Source organism: Pseudochaenichthys georgianus, chromosome 24 (assembly GCF_902827115.2).
Source record: "Pseudochaenichthys georgianus chromosome 24, fPseGeo1.2, whole genome shotgun sequence".
Classification (NCBI taxonomy): Eukaryota; Metazoa; Chordata; class Actinopteri; order Perciformes; family Channichthyidae; genus Pseudochaenichthys; species Pseudochaenichthys georgianus.
Window position 1 is genome coordinate 14,233,352 of NC_047526.1, and position 19,813 is coordinate 14,253,164.

General features: G+C 40.2%; 1 protein-coding gene across 5 annotated transcripts in view; it reads left to right on the forward strand.

The window, feature by feature from the left end:
- The window catches only part of plcb1l (phospholipase C beta 1-like), a 125,383-nt gene that overhangs the window by 81,654 nt on the left and 23,916 nt on the right, over window positions 1-19,813 (forward strand). For all 5 annotated transcript variants that reach the window (XM_034076223.1, XM_034076226.1, XM_034076225.1 and 2 more), the window contains exons 10-17: window positions 6,210-6,356; window positions 8,293-8,450; window positions 11,567-11,649; window positions 11,919-12,003; window positions 16,083-16,257; window positions 18,988-19,074; window positions 19,435-19,505; window positions 19,713-19,809. In XM_034076223.1, the coding sequence (XP_033932114.1) occupies window positions 6,210-6,356; window positions 8,293-8,450; window positions 11,567-11,649; window positions 11,919-12,003; window positions 16,083-16,257; window positions 18,988-19,074; window positions 19,435-19,505; window positions 19,713-19,809 (903 nt within the window). The remainder of the gene's footprint in view (window positions 1-6,209; window positions 6,357-8,292; window positions 8,451-11,566; window positions 11,650-11,918; window positions 12,004-16,082; window positions 16,258-18,987; window positions 19,075-19,434; window positions 19,506-19,712; window positions 19,810-19,813) is intronic.

The following is a 19,813-nucleotide window of genomic DNA, read 5'->3' on the forward strand; positions in this document are numbered from 1 at the left end:
GGAAATTATTTAATTATCAGGTTCTAGTAAAGGATCTTTCTCAATTAGGACGTTTCATGTTTAGGTAACCAAAGTGCAATTGTGTTTCGTTTACATAGCACAAGCACAAGCAAGTTACCATATTTGACCTAGATATCCCCAAACTTGTCCAACCCTACCCCTAATTCTGTACTCCAGCCCCCACCACCAATACATTTAGAAGGGGTGTTGCCATAGCAACACTGCTGAGTGGTGTCCAGAAGCTCTGAAAGTGACGGGACGCAACGGGGTGCCAGGGAATGGAATGCTAGAAGTCTGTAAAAAACACACACACACACACACCAAAATGTTCACCCTCTCCAAACACTTCTCAGGTTTATCTGAGGATATTCCCTGCCATTTTATTGACAAGAATGGGATTACGAGTAGAATCCTTCAGTAGAAAGAAAGTGTGTAAAAGAGAGAGAGTGAAAACATAGAGAAAGGGGGGTTTCAGCTGGTGTGTGTTGGTGCTTTACGAGAGCTTGAACAAAAACCAAGTAGCCAACGTAGTGCAGCAGAAAACTTGTCTTGCTCTGTTGAACACAAATGCACATTTAGGTATGTTAACAAGGACACACACACTGTAAGGAAGCAGTGGTGGAATATTAATCCACATTTACTCAGGTATTGCACTTGAATTTCTCTGTAGTTGTTCTTTACTTGACGTATTTCCATTTTATAATACTTTTAACCTCTACTCCAGTAGATTTTAGAGGAATTTGTTGTTAAATCGACTACATTTATTTGACAACTTAAGTAAGCAGTAACTTTGCAGATTGTCATTGTTTGTAAAAAAGATAAAATCGATGACTAAATAATTACTTCGTAGTACATCTTCAACACATCTGTGTGGCCAGTATGGCAGTTTTGACCAATTTTACTGGAGGGGCCATAAGGAGGTCAGTTATTTAAATTGTAAATCTGTGTGTCCAAAATAAGGCTACAGCCAGTTTGCTTAGCTTAGAAAAAAGTCTGAAAACTTTGGGAAACAGCTAGCCTGACAAAACCTGCCCAGCAGCATCTCCTAATATCTCTAACACATTTGTTTAATCTGTAATTTAATCTGCTGTTTCATGGGGCGTTGGAACAGTTGCCAGGCAACTAGTATTAGTTAGGCAACTTATTTTGTTTCTAAATTGGCTGTCTTTGCACTATGTTTCTATATTAGTATGCGTTAAATTGATGAATATGTGTACACACATTCGTTTTTCTTTGTAGTTACTAAGAATCATTTTATTTCCTCTTTATGGCCTAGAAAGCACCAACAACTGTATTAAAGGGGACCTATCATGCAAAATTGATGTCTTTTATACATAAATATGTGTCCCTGGTGCATCGGGGAACCCACGCAGTGTCAGAAAATAAAACCCTTTCTCTTTTCCTCCATACCCAAATCTTTTAAAAACGGGGCTACAACGAGCGGATACAGATCCAAAATCTGTGTTTCTCTAACAGGGCTGCAAAAGAGGGGTATGAGCAGTATGAGGCATGGCTACAATGGGTGAACTGTTTGGTATTTTAAGCAAAAAACTTCGCAGACATGTTTTGTATAGGTATGGCCCTACAATATATTTTTCCAATATAGCATGATAGGTCCACTTTAAAGAGTTAAAGTCAGGATCACCCCCAGGGGTGGATCTAGACAAATATTCATGGCATCCCCTGGCAGAAGTATATGCTGATTCAACAGCCAATAACATAGGTGACATTAATGTGGCACATCAGTAAAGCCTTCAATAGAAATATATAAGGTGGATTTGAATTTTAACTGAATGAGTTGGTTTCACTCTTAGACCAGCAGGGGTACCAAATATATGCAAACTGCTACAATAAGTACATTAATTAACTGTCTCATCGATGTGTGTCTGTATGAATATGATAATATTAACAATCATATTATTCCTATCAGCTGTCAATCACTGTTATGATTCACATATTCATTTATTATTGAATACACTATATTTTTTGGAGGATTTAATGATGAATGTTACTCAAGATGCTTGCTCACCCTCCTTCAAATTTGAAGTAATTACTATCATATATCAAAATTCTAAAGATTCAAAGGAACAGTTCAGCGCCCCATTGCAACTTCATTGCAAACAGTTAAAACCTTGACTTTACATCAGAAAGAACAAACATCAAAGAAGTGACCAACTGCATCAATTAGGGTTACAAAACGTGTATTCAGCTAAAACATATACATCGCTGCTGCAGCTATTATCCAGTGGAAAGTCCTTACCTACTGGCCTAGTTAAATCAAAGTGGTTACTTTCTTTTGGCTGGGCAGTGTAGTTTTACACACCGTCTGATTTGACTTTCTCAGGACTTAAAACAGTTTTTTGGGGCAGACCCCCACATGCTCCGAATGCTTCTCGTTTTGCGCCGTCCCGTTCAAATGAAATTGCCGCCAATCATATTTCCACGCTCGCGCCAGGGAGGGAGGGGTTACAAGACTCGCCTCTTGTGTTCACTTGCACCGATGAGCCACAACTTTTCTTTCAAAACAAAGGGGGGGGAGTTAATTCTAAACGGTTGAGTAAAACGTTTTACACAAACTATGGAGAAATGTCACCAACATTTATAATCAACATTTAAAAAAACATTATTAATATATTAATTGCCTACATTTAGTGTGGCAACTAGGGTGGCAAGGCATTTTTCTGAGGTGGCAGCTGCCACCCCGTAGAACCGCCACTGGTCACCCCTATAAATATTGTTGCTATCTAACGATTAAAGATAACACCTTCAACAATGAATGTGAATAAATAAGAATGATAACACATTTGCAACGTAGACAAACCACATACAAAACATATATAGTTATTATGTGAGCAGGCAGGATCACGGAAACAGGCGCAGCAACAACTCATGATCCAGAAGTTACTTTTAATACCGGCAACCTGCCAGATGGGAGACACACAAACTCTGGATGATGCTGCAGATGTTGAGGTGGTAACGTGCATTTATGGGACATGGGTGGATGAAGATAGAGAGGACATGAGTTCAAACAGATAAAGAGAAAGATAAGAGAGAAGAAAGCCTAAGCCTAAAGCAGCGTAACTAGGGGCTGGTTCAAGGCAAGCCTGAGCCAGCCCTAGCTTTATCAAAAAGAAAGACTTAAGCCTCCTCTTAGATGTGGTGTCTGCCTCCGGGAAACACTTTGTAAGCTGATTCTGTAGAAGAGGAACTGGCAAACACTTCTAGACATTGCCCTACATGTGAGTTGTACTACAGCATGCCCAATGATTTGTAAAATATCCCTACCTCGGGTGTGTGCTCCAAGCAGCGACAGTGAGCACTGCACAATCTTCACAGATCATTAGATTATAAACCTGCATACAAACCTTTATAACTACGCTGCAGATCCAACGCCTAATTGAATAAACTTAAGAAATACTTCAAGAACAAACAAACACGCTAGAGGCAATTATTAAACAGAGTTTCTGTCTTTCAAATAAAAAAATGCTAATCTTTGGTGCCAGGAGAGGCTGGTTATCTAAAAACCTGTTTAGTATATCATTATAATGCCCATCACATTTGCACGTTTTAATACTCATTATACTGAAAGAAAATTGACCTGAACTGACTCATCTCTCCTCCTGAAGTAGCTACTTTACTTTTTTTAAATGTGCGACACAATGAATCACTGGTACTTCAATGAGATCAAATAATTGTTTCTGAATTACATTGATAAAAACATTTGACCGCCCTGTGTTTGGCTGCGATCGCAGTCGCGTGCTCGTGCTGTGATGTGGTGTGTTTGGCCTGTCCCTGCTCTCTGGAAGCGTGCCCTTCTCTGTCCCTGTGACAGATTTCCCAACGTGAAGTATTTATCTAGCCGGAGGAAGTGCTGCCATCTGCTCTACAGAGGGGTCCAGGGCTCCACATGCTCCCTTCACACACACACAGGCACACACGTTATGCTCTCTCAAGGACACTCACGCAATCGCATGCACATAGAGATGTACAAGGGTAATGTAATGCATTCTAAACATTGGCTTGTAGATTCCACTAAAAAGTACCATGCATCATCATATACGCTTTAATCGGAGCTAATGGGTTGAATGCCTTATCACACATTCATCTTCGTTGATTGCAGAGAGGAAGCTCTTTAGCTTAACAGTTTTTCTTCCACTCTTGCCTACAGGTTATTATTTAAAAATATAGCATCTCCTTTGGCATAACACCTGTAGGTTCTCAGTTAAGTACACCTCTAATCCAAGCAATGTTAACACTATTTTTCCCTGTTTGACTTACAAATGTCCCGGGGACTGGGGACACTCTGTCTGTGTGAGTGCAGTGGCAGCAGGTTATACCTGGGGACGTCCTGGCAGTCAGCGGGGAGTGAGACGTTCACTGAGCTCACATGTCACAGACAGCAGCCAGCCATAATTAGTCCAGCAACTCTGCAGAGGGCTGCTCCGCATTAATTAGCATAAAGTGGCCGGAGGGACCTGCTGCACCCGTAGAGCTTGCATCACTTATCATATTTAGCATGACGTCAAGCGACTGTGTGTGTGTGTGTGTGTGGGTGGAGGAGTGTTTTGGTTTTGCCTCGGGCGCTTGCTATATGTTGTACAGAATGTAATCCATGCAGGTGCGGTGCGTATGGTAATGTGTATGGAAATGTTAATCTTGTGTCTGGAGATTTTCATCTGCTGCTTATTACTTATGTATTCAGCGATTCAGCGTGATTCCCTTTCTCAAGCATGTCTGCTGAGGACATGAGCTCAGTGATGACAGAGAAAAGGTACAGCTTAACATGAGTGACCTTGACAATCAAAACAAAAAAGAAAAACGTCAAGGGCAGTTTAGCTTCTGCACATCACTGTATGACTTATTATGGGCAGTGGCGTAGAAGGTAGTGGAGCATGAAATGTAGTACATCAGGTTTCTTCATCATGTTTTTGCATTTCTCCACCTAGACAGCTTTAATATTTCTAATGAAGGCTTATGACTGGCAATATACACCCACTGCAAATGTTAGAAACTAACCACCAAGGCTCACCAAACGGTTTTGTTTCAATACAACGTTATCTTAATTGAAATTAGTGATACTGAACATGTTCACATATAACCATTACAAATATTTTAACGCAGTCATCCAATTGCTAATTTGGATATACAAGCAGTAGGGGTACACAGTATAGTGTGAACACAAACATTACAAATTATATTTGTTCAGGATTGTTATTCTTATTCAAGACATGCGAGGGGAACATCTTCTTTCTATCTTTGCAAAATGGCACACAATCATGCCATACCATATGCCACGCAGCATGTATTGATGCATGTATTCAATCAATCAATCAATCAATCAATCAATCAATGTTTATTTATATAGCCCAATATCACAAATGTTACATTTGTCTCAGTGGTCTTCACAGTGTGTACAGAATATCAGTATGACAATACGACACCCTCTGTCCTTAGACCCTCACATCGTACAAGGAAAAACTTCCAAAGAAAACCCAGTTTAAAGGGAAAAATGGGAGAAACCTCAGGGAGAGCAACAGAGGAGGGATCCCTCTCCCAGGACGGACAGACGTGCAATAGATGCCGTGTGTAAATTGAAAAGATAATACATTTGCAACATAGGTAGTCCAAATGTTTGGAAATGCATGTGTGAATAATAGGAAGATGAAGTGTAAAGGATAAGGCTGGCAGTATGTTATGTTTGTTGTTGTCATGAAATCCTACTTTAAAAATAGATTAAAAAGTGTTATAGTGTGAATAATTTGTTCCTCCCTTGTATATGGTGCACTGAAGACATAAAGAAAAAAAGGTAGCACATATCTACCCCTTTTTTTTCTTTAAAGAAGGCTAGATACTTATCTGAAACAATCGCACACGTAGCTGAAGTAACTCAGACAAGATTAAATAACACATTTATTTGGGACTACTTCTTGACGTAGATTGACAACCTCTTAGTATTGGAGTGGGTATTTGTGTCAGCAGTAGGTATGTCAAAATAAAAACTACAACAATGAGTTTGAACAACAGTGGAGATCTATGGCTTTAACATTTATGCTTTAATAGGCTTTCCTACAGAGACAGCAGTATCTATTTATTTGTGGATTTTTCATTGGATTTGTTGATGGTATAAAACCCAAAGAATAGCATCAGACTCAACCTTTAGTCTTTTCATCTTGACCGACATGTCTGTGCGCTGTGTTGTGTTTGTGCAGGTCAGATCTCGGTGGAAGGCTTTGCCCGGTATCTGAGCGGAGAGGAGAACAGCATCATCCCCCCCGAGAAGCTGGATCAGAGCGAAGACATGACCCTGCCCCTCCCCCACTACTTCATCAACTCCTCGCACAACACATACCTCACAGGTACGCAGCGCTGGAATTTGATAAAGTACATTTACTCAAGTACTGCACTTAAGTGCAAATGTTTAGGTACTTATTTTATGCTTCTTTATACTTCTACTCCACTACATTTGGAAAGCCAATTTTGTACTTGTTACTCCATGACATTTATCTGACAGCTTTAGTTACTTAACATATTAAGATGATAGCTAATGCAAATGTTAAGTCAACTAATAAATAAACATTTACATTTAATTGTAGGTTAAGATATCCTGTCGTGATATATAAAGTTATTCATATTAGACAGGGGTGGGAGACGTACTCAGATTCTGTACTTGAGTAGAAGTAGAAGTACCAGAGTGTAGGAATACTTTGGTAAAGGTTCTGCATTCAAAATGTTACTCATGTAAAAGTATAAGCATCAAAATATACTTAAAGTACCACAAGTAAAAGTAGTCATTCTGCAGATTGGTCCATTTCAGAATTATATATAATATGTGTTTTGATGATAACTATTCAGCAAAGTGTTCTCAAAGCTGGTAAAGGTGCAGCTAGTTTGAATGACTTTGTACTGCATGGTAGCTTCTGAATTTACCCCAGGTGTAACTAAAGTCTTATTTAAGGGTTAGTTATATTTCACTTCATTAATCCAAATCTGTAAAGTAACTAAAGGCATTAAATAAAAGTACACAATTTACCTCTGAATTAGTGGATTAAAGTACAGGCTAAAATAAAATGGAAATACTCAAGTAAAGTACATGTATCTCAAAAAAGTACAGTACTTGAATAAATATACTTAGTTACTTCCCACCTCTGATATTAGACGCTTAGCAGGTATGCAGACATCTCAACAAATCTAAATGAGTTGTGTGTGTAAGCTCTGTCTCTCTCACATACAAACTCTCAACTTGATTGAACTTACTGATTGCTCATTTATTTCCCCACACTTGAACAGATCACTCTTTCATTTAGAAACACAATCTTTATTGCGCACGTGAATCCAGCAGACTCGAAGCCTCGCAGGTCAGTCACTCAAACAGGCCGTTGTGCCAGAGGTTATCCAATCAAGTCATACACTGAGACTCAATTCATTGATATTCATGAGTTAAATATTTCTTTTGACGGGTAGTCACAGTAACTGGCTCTCAGCGGGGCACGAGCATGGCGGGGCTCAATACAGGGGCCATTTTCTCTTCAATAGATATTAGAATTCATCTATTCAAATCTATTCTGGGGGGAACTGGAGAGCATTGAATCTTTCAAGTGGATCAAATTTCTCCAGCGATGGAAATAATGGAATATCTGTAATAGGCCAGACTCGTGGCCTGCGGAAATGAAGAAATTAGGAAAAACAAATAACAAGTGTGTTTGATTCTCTCCTCACAATACCGTTATGTATTTGAACAGTGGCGCGTTATTATAAGTAACAGAGAGGTATTTACAACTTTATAAAAAAGATCCACACACGGTAATCCGACTGACAGTTATTCATTCACGCTGATGTATTTCCATCCTATTGATCCGTGGTAGATTAAAGCAATGTTTTATGCAGCGCACAACACAAGAGCTCATTTAGAAAAGAAGGTGTTGCTCTAATGAGTTTGTAAAAGCATGACTGTCAAACGAAGAGATAAAAGGGAGCACAAACAGATACAAAAGTATACTTGATGTCAGCCGAGGTGAGAACAGAACTGCCTCTCACCTTTCCCCACCGTGTTGCAGGAAAGCGCGTTGCTAATGTGAAGAGGTAATTGCTTCGCTAATGGTGACAGGCTGATGAGATTTGCCTGCTCCAGATAACGACAGTTGTATTGTTTCTACTGCATGCTAGCAAATAAAGCGGATAATGAGCTCTTGAAAGGTGGGAGGACATGATTTTGTAGGCTTTTCGGTTCTTTCAGGATCAAATGACAGTTACCTAAAGTGGTTTGTTTTTGTGTGTGCGTGTGTGTGTGTGCAGCCGGCCAGCTCGCGGGGAACTCTTCTGTGGAGATGTATAAGCAGGTCCTCCTGTCCGGATGCCGCTGCATCGAACTGGACTGCTGGAAGGGTCGCACCACAGAAGAAGAGCCCGTCATCACTCACGGCTTCACCATGACAACTGAAATCTCCTTCAAGGTAACACAAGGAGAGCGGAGTGACAGCGATTAGGGCGAGGGGTTGGAGTGCAGAGGGAGGGGGGGGGGGGGGGGGGGGGCAGGAACCTGTTATTTTTTATTTTGAAGATGCATTTTAATGTCTCTGTCTACACACACAGAGGGGGATTCTGGGTAAACAGACCTCACAGACAGATGATATAATCCACATATGATCCACTTACTTCATCAAATACTGATTGGTGTTTTGTTTGCACCCACAGCCTTTTATGTTTTAGTTATTTTAGATAGTCTAGAGTTCAAACAGGCTTCTAGGCATCATTTACGAGAACATGATTTTAAATACTCACTTAAAGGTCCCATGACATGGCCATTTCTACTAATCATGATTCCATGGTTGAGGTCTACTAGAATAGATTTACATTGTTCAATGTTCCAAACTCACATTGGTTTCTCATACAGCATCTCTGTATAGTATGTGTATTCACTCTGTCCTAAACGGCTTGTTGGAGCTCCTGCCCCCCCCCCCCTCCCTATGAGCCCAGTGTGCTCTGATTGGTCAGCTCGCCCACTCTGTTCTGATGAGTCCATCACCGTTGCAGCGGAACATCAGTGATTATGTGTTACAATGGCGTTACTGTAGCAACCAGAAAATGACACCAGTAATGACAAACGGATGAGAATGCTGCGTGGGGTCTGGGTGCCGTGTTGGCCGGACGATGCGGGGCTCGCTGCTGCGAGGAGCGGACAGTGTGAGCCGGGTTACTGGTGTAGTTTCCTGGTTGCTGCGTGGGGTCTGCGAGACACCGTGAAACTCAGCCTGAACTCAGCCTGAACAACATGGACGTGGGAAGGGGGGGTGCTGAGGGGGCTGCAGCACCCCCATCTGCGAGGCTCCACTAGCAAAGTCTTCCATAACAGAATGCAGCTTAACTAGTTGACTACTAAATATTTTAAACCTCACTATCCGACCTGTCAGAATGTCTCTCACTTCTGTTGATAGTGACATTTCCCACATTACTAGTTAACAAGTAGACCTTTTGAGCCTCACTAGTTCACTTGGAAGGTCAAAATAGGTCTATTTATATTTGTACCTTTACTAGTTAACTAGTGAGCAAATTGGATATTATTTGTTCATTAGGAAGCCCAATCCATGTGTGACTAGTTAATATGTTGAGCTTTTGCCTGGTGTCACTAGTAGGGCTTATTATTATGTCTTTATGGAACAAGGACCATGCATAAATACATTAATCTCAAAGAGAGAAAAGATGCTATATGCCAGATTATAGCTAACAAATATTCCATATTACAATTCATTTAAACTAAAGTCTCAAATGCAAATCAATGTTGGCATGTTTGGTTGCTAAATATAAATGTGTTGCACCAAAAGATTGAATCTGGATGCTTCCAATGGCCGTAAATGAAATAGCAGAGTGTACAAAGGCAGTCTGCCTCTGTGGTGTGTTTAAGATGGAACTAGTAAGACAAAAGTGCCACTAGTTGCTGTAAAAGAGTTACTAGTCTTTGTTCAACTGGTAAAAGAGAAAGCCAAACTAGTGTGACCAGATGTCCAGCTACTGTAGTGCTGACAAAGAACCAACTAGTGGAGGAATCTGCCATCTGATATCAAGGATATAAATAAAATAAGGAAATGGCCAGCCATAATAGTAGTAATATAAGTAGTACTAGTTGTAGCTTGCTTCAGGCTATACAAGTGGGCACTGTATTGAGCAGGAGCAAAGAAATGACATAGAAATGGATAACATATTTGTATCGTGTTCCTGTCAATCTAAATACAGTAAATGATAATAGAATCATAAACTTGAGATTTCATGCAAATGTTAGCGATAATAACATGGGAATATGTAAACACAGAAATGCAGATAGATACATTTTCGGAGACAGAAAATAAAATAAATACAGAGGAAGCAGAGCTGGATAACAAGTGGGATAAACAAATAGGGGAATGCGTTCAGCAGAAAATCGTAAATAACAGGGAAACACCAAATAGCCCTAAACCGAGGGGCGCTTAATTGAAGATGAGAAGACAAAAAGAAAAAACACATAACTAGCAGGAGGAAGAGATGGAGGAGGGTGTGAACATCTAAGGGCAGAGTAGGTGTGAGGAGAGTAAGGAAATGGAAAGTGGGTGGATTGATTGATAGAAGAACATTTGTTCTAATGAGTAACAAAAGAAGTAGAACACGCCTAATGGAATTACCCGGAGAGTGAAATGCACAAAGAGAAGAGTTTTGAGAGGCAGAGGATGGAGCTTACAGATGGAGAGGGTTGAGTTACAGACAAAGAAATATAGTGGAGTAGATGGGGCAAATGGAAATGAAGGCAATAACTGACACCATTGTTAACGATGGTGTAATTGACTTAGACAATCAGATGTTGTCTTTGCTGGAGTTGAGAAGTGACACCACCTAAGAGCTCCCTTTTCCAGAAACATATCCACTCTTTAGTGTGGTAATTAGGGCATGAATGAATGAACATTCTGCAATTTGTGTTATACTTTACCATGACTTTATTTCACTTTATTCATCAGAAAGTGTTCATCATGTTGAAATCCTGCACACATATGCAAGCTTTGTATACACATATAGTTTTCAGTAGCCTCAATACAGCCATGTATCTAGTAAACATAGTAGATTTCTACTTGTATCTTTCACTCTCTCTTCTACATGTATTGATCTTAAGAGGTTTGGGCATATTCTCCAAGGAAACGAAAAAAACATTTATGATACTGGCTTTTAAGTGTTTTTTTAAATGCTTTATTCTGTCTTGACTCAACAGCACATTATCGGATAAACCAAATGTATTGACTCATCTTGCAATAAAAGTGTTGCTACAGTAAGAGGCTAAATTACGGTCATAACTTTGACATGTTTTAAAAGAGGCTTTGCTTAAATTGTTGTTGTTTCCCGATTTTATTAAGGAAAATACTACAAGCAATCATTTTCTGACGGTCAATCGGAAAACATTGGAGCCAAGACAGATGTCACTGTTGGCTCCTTTACCAACACTGACATCCATTATTTTTATTGTGCACTTTGTCACTTTAATAGCAATAACAACATTTGTTCCCAAGTATGTGCAATCAGCATCGTTTTTCTTTTCTGTTTGTGCTTTCAGGAGGTGATCGAGGCTATAGCAGAGTGTGCCTTCAAGACCTCGCCCTTCCCCATCATCCTGTCCTTTGAGAATCACGTGGACTCGTAAGTCAGCAGCTCATTTAAAAACCAGAGATGCATAGTGTACACAACGAGAGTCAACATTATTGATCAGAGCTGTCTGTCATTGGTTTGTTTGGCATCAATAGGCCCAATCAGCCATTCTCTGCAGTGTGTATCAGCAGTGTTAACGTCTACGCAGCGTTAAGGAGAAGTTCTCGGCTCCTATAGGGGCTTGCTAGGAGTAACATATCTTTTCAGTGTGTTGATATTTGGTAGAGAAATCATGATGTTGTGTGTGTGGTGACTTACAGGCCGAAGCAGCAGGCTAAGATGGCAGAGTACTGCCGGTCAATATTTGGGGACGCATTACTGACAGATCCTCTGGAGAAATATCTTGTGAGTACATAAGAGGATCCTACACACACACACACACACACGCACGCACACACACACACGCGCGCGCAGTCTGTCTCTTTTTACCACTGATGCATACGACAAGGCAAGCACGAGGGATTTAGCAGATATCATCACACACGAGTGCACCAAAGACGTGTCCTTGGCCAGCCAGTGACCCAGACATGTATACCTTCAGGACACCACTTTATAAAACAATTATTTACACACATATTTATATATTCTTTTATGTTTTCCTTTTAAGAAATGTTATGGTTTCAGGGCATGCATACCATAATGAAATTAGTTAAAATTAGTTAAATATCCACAAATGAAAAAAAAAGAAGTAAAATACCCACAATATTTTATAGTATACGGTTAACAGATACATTATTCTTTTTCAAAACTACCCTAGTTGTAACATCTAACCGAGGAGTCATTAGTAATTGTGTGTCACTCAATTTTGAGTTTTATTAAAGTGTTTTTCCAAGTGGTAAGATAAGTGGGTTATTTAAAAAAATAACAAAAATATTATCTTCTACATATTTTCCAGAATCCACTCTTATACATATTCATGAAATGTCCACATCCAGTACACGGTTCTGTCTGTGTTTCTCCATCTGTCTCAAAAACAGCAACACATTGACATGTCCTCCAGCATCAGGCTAAATCTGTTGTGTCTTTCCTCTTTCTGTCACTCCTGGCACGCTCCTGAACACCTCCCAGTCTCATTCTCTCTCAACTTCTTATTCTGGACACACACACACACACACACACACACACACACACACACACACACACACACACACACACACACACACACACACACACACACACACACACACACACACACACACACACACACACACACACACACACACACACACACACACACACACACACACACACACCTGTGGCTATTTATGCTCCATTAAAGCCAACTTTTGATAAATCATCCCACATTCCCCTGCATGGGAGAGACTGCAAACTATGGTGTGGCGTAATATTAAATGGAAATGTTTATACTGTAGCTTTCCTTGGCAGTCCTTTATCTGTCTCTCCTCTGTTGCCATGGCTACCAGTCAAAAGCTTGCCTCGTCTCTTTGTGGCCAAACTCTTTTTTTCTTTCTTCCCACAGGCATCTTTGTGTTTAATGACGCAGGCATTTACGTGAGGCAAATACTGGACACTTGTCACACAAACTCTCTGACTCTCATAGTGTCTGGTGCACACATGTGTAATTTAACATACCTCCTTGCATGTTATTCATCCGGGATGTCTTGTCCCTGGTGATATAACACTGTAGAGCAGCTGAAGCCGCCCTGACTGTAATTGACATTGAAGTATTATCTGGGGAAAGCCTTTTGGAATAGAGCAGCTGAGGGAAGATATCAGGAGACAGACACCAAGGGAGAATTTAAGCAGCGAGACAGAAAGAGAAAGTGTCGTTGAGGAATCAGATTTCGAATACTGAGCGTGTAATAACTGGGAAAGGTGAGTGCAATGACAACCACTCCCCTCTGGCTTTGAGACAGCGTGTACGGCATATCAAATGGAATATCGCCTCCGTTACTCCATAGGGGCAGATAAGGTCATATGGCTGGATTGGTTTCTGCTGAGCCTAAGGTGAGAATAAAGAGGATTACAGCTGCATCTGCCCTCCACCAAACAGTGGCGAGAAGGAGCGGCTGCTGACAATGTTGTTGTTGCAAAAAACAACAGTCTGCTTTCCAGAAGAATTAGCCATCTTTTCATATCTGTTGTTTGGGTCTTATCGCTGCATTCATTATGCTGATGAAGGCTGTATTGCCCAAACTGTTTCATAATGTGCTGAATACATTTTGAATTTGGAAGAAATTGATATTCTTTTTGCAGTTGGTTCAGTTCCGTAGAAGCATTGATTTAGGCTGCAGACCAACCATAATTGGAACAGCAGGCAGCATTCACAATACTTGGACATCTTGGAAGTAGCGTAGCAAGCAGGAAAATAATGACTTTCCTCAAATGTAGGATGTGACACCTTTAATCAAAGGCAGCATTACTCTTTTACAGTCCTTCCACCCGACGCTGCCCATTCCACCCCGTACGCCTATTTAATGAGCAAAACTAACATGTGAGGGGAATTAGGGGACAACATCTTTATTGAGTCTATCCAAGTAAAATGTAGAAAACCGGTTTAGTGCTGTGCATTTGACTGCAGTCAAGATTATGTGCCACTTTCAATATTGTACTAGTTCCATTTCAATGGATCTGTTGATAGAGTGAGGTCAAGGCAAACGTCTTTATTTGATCACTTCCCTTCTACAACTGGAGGAAGGGAAATGGACGTGTGTGACAGCTGGGAAAGTAGGTTATTGGAGGAAGGACCTTGACTTAAAGGGACCCGGTCATGTTTACATCTTACGCTGTTTCAAGCATCAGCCAGGCGTCCATGTTTGGACTTTTATACAATATACATACCAAATAAAAAAGTTCCTACATCAAACTTCTAACAATCCACCTCTGGATGATCTTGAGTAATCAGGTCATGATTTCTGGAAAATGAATAAATGAATGAAAACTTTATTACAGACTCAGGGTCCAGATAAAAGACAAGGCATTAGATATAATAAATTACATACATAGCATAAAAAGAATTCATAGTTTAAGAATAATTTAAATCAGTGTCCTACAAAGAGACAACTATACCAATGTCTCCACAGCTGCGATTGGTAGCGTGTAGTACTAAACCTTATGTTTGATAAGGCCAAGAGGATTTCATTATCAGAGTCATTAAGCCGGCAAATACACTGGAAAGAGACGTTGTTGATTTTTTCCATTACATTTTCTGATTTTCTAGTTCCGTTATATTCTACAGATGCCTGACATCTCTACGCCCCATATATCCATCCAATAGCATTACTGTTTCGTAGAACACATATATTTTATTTTCATATTTTAAGGTGAACCGGCCCTTTGAAATGTCCTTAAAGTCAGTAAAAGTAAGACATTTTTAAAGTTAGGTCATGTTTATAGCTGACAAGTTTGAAACTCCAAGAGTTGTGAATGCATGTGTGTATTCAACATCACTGCTGCTGACTTTCTCCAATGAATTATTGATATCCCTAAACACTGTGATCCAAAAGCAGTGTACCCTATGAATAAATCAGAGGATCTTCGTACTTCTAGCCAGCTCCCTTGAGAGGGCGAGTGTTTGTGTTTAAAGCTCAGATTCCCCCCAGGAAGCTGATTTTAGTGTTCACAGTTTGTGAAGCACGTTGCTGGTCCTCAAAGTCATCGGGTATCATGGGCAGACCTATGTCCACATTTTGGAGAAACTGTGTATAATAATAATTCCATTCTAAGGAAAGGAACAAATCCAGTTTTTTTTTTACCAATCACATTTGCCCTAATCCCAGGATGCAGCATAGATGTAAATTATTATCGGTTAGGAACTTGTTATTGTGAACTATTTGTCGTTAAAAATAAAGTTATTCCTCCATTATGGCGACCAAGGAATCTGTGTTTACCCTCACTAGCTGCCAATGAGACGTGAACCTTTTTCATTTAAGTTTGGCAAACATGCAGGACCATCCCTGTGTTCAAACACATGTTTTCAATATCTGTACATCCATTCCCCAAAAGAACAAAGCCTGCCTTATTGCATGATAGCAATCTTCATCAAAGCAGCTTGGCTTTTGAAAATGATAACACAGGCTCATTCCCACAGTCTATATCCTGTTAGTCAGACTGCTAACAAGCCCCGCTCACTTACATGTTCCCTAGCGACGGAGCAGAATACAAACAATAATGTAAACCGCTATGAATTTACATTTTGAATGACTCACAACAAGTTTAGTATTTTCTTCCTCTAATTTGCTAATATGTCTCCAAGCTGTTGTTAATTAAATGGCCCAATGGAGCCATTTCTAGCCATCCAGCTAAACTCTTTAACTTAATAACATTTATTGAATATCATTTCTTGTGTCCTTGTCATAAAAAGATGTCTCTATCCTTCCATCCAGATCATTCCCTTTTCCCTCTGATCCTGTGTGGCCTTATTACACATTTCATAGCCTCTCTGTGCTTATTGCTTTCTTCAGCTGGAGTCTGGTGTGCCGCTCCCGAGCCCAATGGAGCTGATGGGGAAGATCTTGGTGAAGAACAAGAAGAAACACCACAAGACGAACGGGAGCACCAAGAAGAAACTGTCGGAGCAGGTTTCCAACACCTACAGCGACTCCTCCAGTGTGTGCGAGCCCTCCTCCCCGAGCGCAGGTACAAACACACGCTGGCACCCTAGAAACAGAGCCGTCGAATCACACGGGGGCCGTTTCATTGCAATGTTCCAGATGTAAAATGTAGCCTGACCGTCTGTAATATGGACCAACACTCCTCTGCTGTCAAAGACGGAGTCACGGGAGCAAAACAGAGCCATTGTTTATCATTCATCATTTTCATGGCGCTCTCCATCAGCTGAAGGTGGTATTGGCTGTTGCATGCACTCGGGCTTGTCACTGGGGCGTCGTTAACACCAGCCAGTTGTGGCCTTTACTGTATGGTGTGTGTAGGCGGGGTTTTTCTCTACATTACACCATAACTGTCAGGTCAACTTTTATATAACTGAATTTATGGACTTTTATATTTTCACAGCTGTTCTCTGGTTTTAGTTCTCTCAAATCGTTCATATGTGCATTAGAGATGGCTACACTTCGTGTGTGTGTGTGTGTGTGTGTGTGTGTGTGTGTGTGTGTGTGTGTGTGTGTGTGTGTGTGTGTGTGTGTGTGTGTGTGTGTGTGTGTGTGTGTGTGTGTGTGTGTGTGTGTGTGTGTGTGTGTGTGTGTGTGTGTGTGTGTGTGTGTGTGTGTGTGTGTGTGTGTGTGTGTGTGTGTGTGTGTGTGTGTGTGTGTGTGTGTGTGTGTGTGTGTGTGTGTCTTGTCCATGTATATTTGTCTTGTCCGCACATCAAATATATGATTCAGTTGGTTCAAAACTTCATTATAATTAACCACGCAATGAATCACCTTTCGTTGTATGTGGTGGCTGAGCTGCAGGCTTCATTCTTACACTGCCCCCTGGTGTTTGAGAATAAGAAGCAAAAGCACTGACAGGCACAAATCTTTTGAATTGCTGTGCATTAAGAAATCTGCAAATCAGAGGCTAGGTTTGGTTTTAGACTGAAGGCGCACTTTGAGGCTCTTCAAAAACATGAGATATATATATACATTCTGATTTATTTGTAGAAATGTCAACATGTAAAAACATCAACCAAAACACCTTCTATGTATGACTGTGTTATTGTTAATCTTCTACTGTTGATATGTGTATATTTACTTTTTATCTTCATTTTCTACATGTGCAATACCTAAATTACATGCTACTGTCCAATAACATAATCCTGAATTAGGATAAATAAATGTAAACTAATCTAATCAATACAAAAAAAGAAGAAACATATTCTGTAGAGGTTAACATTTTCAGAGTAGGCAATGATAAATTAAGACAAGATGCTAGGATCAAAGACAACTTCAATAACAAATAATTAATAAACTTCTAAATTAAAAAGAAGAACAAATAAGTAAATCAGAATATAAATATACATCCAATTTACCAAAACTCTTCAAGACCATACTATACTAGATATACTGTTGGTAGAGTACAGTTGGGCAGCATCCAGTTAAAGGGACCATACTGTATTTTGGAACATGTTTGTTAGAGCCTCATAATAATGACTTTTGTTCACTAACTTCACAAAGTATAGGGCATCCTTTATCCAATTTGTATGACAGTAGTGGGATTCCACTACATCCAAATTATATGCCTCGCAAGCAATGTTAAAATAAATAAATAAATAAAATTTAAAAAATACGCAAAAGGACGACATTGAAGTGTCGGTGGGTTGGACACCAAACAGGCCATCTGTGGGTGAGTCAAAGAGAGACGTCTAAAATAGAAATAGGGTGGAGCTGGTCCAAAACACGTGGGGGAGATGATGTGTTCAAGGTGACATTATCAAAATGTGGATCGGTGCCAGGATAAATGTGAACTAGCCAAGACTGCCAAATCTCTCTTTCTACGTCTCCATCTCTCTTTTGAGATTATTGGACCAAGTAGTGCGTAGATTATTAGTGACCGTAGGTTGGCATGCGATGGGAGTGTTGAATAGCTTTGAAATGGCACCCGAGAGGTAAGGATTGATATTAAAAACGGTGTCAAGCCAGAGAAGGAGGAAAAGCAGGGAAACCAAGAAAGTGGTTAAGAATAAAGTCACCAATTTCTAAGGATCTAGAACAAGTAGGTTCTGCAAGATGCAAATGTTCCATCAATGTAAAGATGCTTTGAAGATATAAAACCATGGTCTTAAAATGGATGATGTGAGATAATGAGGTTTTAAGGACAAGCCACAAAAGACAGTAAGGCGCTTAAAGGTAAAAGAACAATGTTTCAAGAGAGGAAGGGAGTTTCTCTCCCACACACTAGCTACTTCCACAACATAGTGACAACACTACGTTTCTATTAGCTCCAACATATTGTACGTGATAGGCTAAGCGGCGGGTCATCTCTTAGCGGTTGACCAATCACAACAGAGCCGGCCAGCTAACCAATTAGAGCAGACTGGGCTCTGGTTTCAGACAGAGGGTGAAAAGAGGTGCTGAGAAAAACAAAGAGCGAGTGAACATATCACAATAGAGGCCAAATACTAATATGAACCTGAAAATGAGCATCATAGGCAGCTTTCATTGAGTAAAAAACAAATATCATTTTGAAAAGGAAGGAAGACATACCCTTAGATCAGCTGGCTGTTATTATTTGAAGCAGCACATGGCTTTTTATTTACCGTGTGATGTTACTTGATGATGTATATATGTTTGTAAAAGGCTTAATATTGTAATTCATCAAAACACATCTGCAGGATGTTTCCTTGTATACACGCATACAGTAGTTTCACCTTGCAGTTTATTCGGATGCAGGTTCTTTTGCTGATCAGTTTGTTTTTTCCCCCACCAGGTTCGACCAAAGAGGAGACGGCGGACTCCTCGCAGCCTCCGGAGGGAGCCGAGCTCAGCCTGAGGCCGCAGGGCAGAAAGTCTATCGGTGAGTCATACTTAGTACATGACCTCAGATTCTGCGGGGAAAAGCTTTAGCTCTCATTAGACGGCTGCAGACTCTGTAGGTCAGTCCGACCATTAAGCTGCTAAAGTTAATTTCCTCTGTCAGAGTGACCTCCAATCCAGTGGGAAATCTTTAGTAGATCTCTCATTATGCACGCATAAGACGGGCCCGCTCGACCAAAACAATATTCAAATTCATTTCCTCAGCCATAGCTCAGTGTAAGCTGTATTTGTGTCACAGCTGTGTAGATGAATTAATGAAGGGAATTTATCCAAGATATTTAAAAGCCTTTCAAACCTTTAAGATTGTTTAACTGTAGCATATTTGTCCCTCATATTTCAGGCGAGGTTGAAGCAGAAAGTGAGGATGAAGATGATGATGATGACGACTGTAAAAAGGGCTCAATGGATGAGGTTTGTAAATACTCAGCATTTTATTCAAAGGCTTGTAATAATAATGATTTCCAGCTCAGGGTACTGTTTGCATGCCATGTGATGACACTGCCCTCTGCTGTACACATTTGATATTGCATTAGTTCTTAAAAAATAAATGTCAGTCGACCTTTCTTTTTAAAATATCGATTACATGATTTGTTTGTTTGTGTGTGTTTTCATATACAGGGTACGGCAGGCTGCGAGGCACTTGCCACGGAGGAAATGTCCAACCTGGTCATCTACATCCAGCCAGTCAAGTTTAACAGTTTTGAGGCTTCCAAAAGTAT